Source organism: Loa loa (genome assembly GCF_000183805.2).
Source record: "Loa loa unplaced genomic scaffold supercont3.316, whole genome shotgun sequence".
NCBI classification, from domain to species: Eukaryota; Metazoa; Nematoda; class Chromadorea; order Rhabditida; family Onchocercidae; genus Loa; species Loa loa.
The window spans coordinates 61,517-64,008 of NW_018108496.1; the positions used below are offsets into that span (position 1 = coordinate 61,517).

The window sequence follows — 2,492 nt, forward strand, 5'->3', positions numbered from 1 at the left end:
TATTATATATATATATATATATATATATATATATATATATATATATATATATATATGCGTTTGTGTCAGTAACAATTTGACGAAATACTTTATAACTTCAAATTTAACGCAAAAAAGAAGCACTCGGCACGAACTTTTAACCATACACTCCCTCTTACAGCATGTAAAACTGAACAAGACATTCCAACAGGATAAAACGGCGACTAAGGAAACAGCGACTCTTTCTTACTCGTATTTTCTTACTGTCCTAGAAACTGTCATGGAAAAGGTCTCAAATTCTGGATCAAATGAATAAAATTTGAAAATTGAATAGAAACGAAGACGGATTTAGACCTGAAGAGGGCGCTGTTAGCATAGTCTGCTAACCGGGAATATTTTCATAGGAAAACAATCACATAAAAATCAAAGCATAAATATCAAAGGTACATACCCATGATTTCCGGTCAACGACGTCATTCATGAAAGAGAATTTCATATTTTGCTTGTAATTCCTGCATAATAAGCCAATAAGAAAAGATGGGAGAGAATTTGAAGAACTCAAAACCTGTACATGTTCACTGCGAAGAGATTTTCATGTTGATTATTCATCCCGGATAACAAGAATAGCAGGAAAGAGAAGAGAGCTCTGAACAGATTTTCCGGAAAATCTTTTACTAATTTATAGAAAGAGAGATAAAACTAAACAGTAGCACTGCACTGCAGCAATTGCCAGAAAAAAAATTGTTTTATCGTGAAAAACTTGAACATGTTGCCTATCCAGTCGATCAAAGCAGCATGCAAAACCTTTTGATGCAAGCAGCAGGAATATGTAAGGGATGGAGAGAGGGTAGAAAGAGGAAGAGGGCAAAACGAGAAGCCATGATAAGCGAGGATGCCAACATTCTTAAATCCAGAAATATGAATGAAAACTATTCCTCGAAAATTACTGCAATGTTTCCGATATGCCTTTCAAAACCAAGTTTGGAACAGCAAAATACAAAACATTGTGATGGAAAGTATCCTAATAGCTTCAGTAATTTTCTGGAATGGCTTCCATACGATGATTACTTCGAGATCATGTTGGCTTTCTGATGTATGCCTCAGTTTGTCATACTTTCCGCTTTTGTTGGACTATCCAGTTTCAGTGTTTGCATGGCTACCATCATGATTGGATCCGTCAGAGGTGGCTGTGTTGCCTGTGTTGCTTTAAACTGCAGAAGCTGCTGACGAACCTGGAAACTGTCGTTAGATAAAAAGTGATAAGCATCTAGACTTATTAAGTGCTGTTGGATACGAAGTTGCTTGTCATATATAGTCAGTTACAAAGAAACATGAAATTATATTTCTACTCTCATGTATCACCTATCATAATTAAAATACATTGAAAGAGGAGACCTCAAGATACGAGGAATAACTGTTTCAAACTCTTTTTGTTGTAGAAGAAAATGAGAATCATTTGGTTACTTGGAGTATTTTAATGTTCATTTCTTTAGATATTAAAAAAAAAACCTTCATGTTGATAAAGCCAAGAACATTTTTGCCTTCGCCTACTAATGGAATGTACACCAATGTTCCATTATCTATTTTGGTCGGAATCTGCAAAAGCGCGAAGATGATTTCTTCTAGTTTTGGTAACTTGAAGTTGTATGGATCAGCCTTTTATTCTGCGACGGCTCATCCGCTCAATACTTACCATTCTTGTGAAGAGTGACAGAAAAATTTCCGGTGTTCTGAAAGGTACTACACAACGTATTGCAAATAAACATGACGAGAAGACGTACTGAGTAGTAGGGAGAAATAAAGAGTCAAAGACCACATTTAAGTAAGCAATAAATACCGAAGAAGACTAACTTGCTGAGTGGAAGAGAATACAACACGCAGCTACTAGCAAATATTCTTTTGCAAATACGTGGTAGGGAAAGATTAAATTATAAGATACCAAGACAATACACAAAACCTTGGTAAATGCAAGTACCAATTTAAACATTGAACAGAAGTATTCACTGCAGCATTGCCTGTAATAAAAAGAGGAAAGATAAGTACCTTAATTATTTGCCCATTATTATTTTTCGCCCATTCTAACATCTTCTCCTTGTCGCAACCGGTAGCAAAGATATTATCCCGTTCGTATGTATGTGCAAGCAATGCGTCACCTGTTTCCAGAAGTTTTGCGCGAAGTTCAGGGTTTTGCACAAACTTGTGGACTATTGCATGATGTAATAGTACTGGACCCTGAGTACGCTTCCATTCTTCCACCTGCAAAATCCACTAGAAAAAGTGCCAGCAGTTTTAATAATTCTGGACTGCACTGACGAGGTGATTGCACTATCTTGTTTACACAATGAAGTGGGATAAAAACTTTACAGAAAAGAGTTCCGAAATATCAAATACTTGCTAAGTGTCTTGAATTTGTGATGCGCTGAGGTGAAACTTATTAAATCTTCAGTCTTCTTAAAATATCAGCCAGGTACATCTTGAATATATAAAACCTGGTTCGAATTCAAAAAAAAAAA

At 35.8% G+C, this 2,492-nt stretch overlaps 1 protein-coding gene across 2 annotated transcripts in view; it reads right to left on the reverse strand.

The window, feature by feature from the left end:
- Positions 1 to 78: 78 nt before the first annotated feature.
- Positions 79 to 2,492, reverse strand: part of LOAG_18448 — a 3,741-nt gene continuing 1,327 nt past the window's right edge. Inside the window, exons 5-7 of one of the 2 annotated variants that reach the window (XM_020451107.1) lie at positions 2,023 to 2,235; positions 1,489 to 1,575; positions 79 to 1,211 (exon numbers count right to left, since the gene is read on the reverse strand). In XM_020451107.1, the coding sequence (XP_020305138.1) occupies positions 1,080 to 1,211; positions 1,489 to 1,575; positions 2,023 to 2,235 (432 nt within the window). In that variant the 3' untranslated portion in view covers positions 79 to 1,079. Of the gene's footprint in view, positions 1,212 to 1,488; positions 1,576 to 1,629; positions 1,710 to 2,022; positions 2,236 to 2,492 lie in introns of those variants that run through there. The other variant, XM_020451108.1, reaches the window with a different exon arrangement.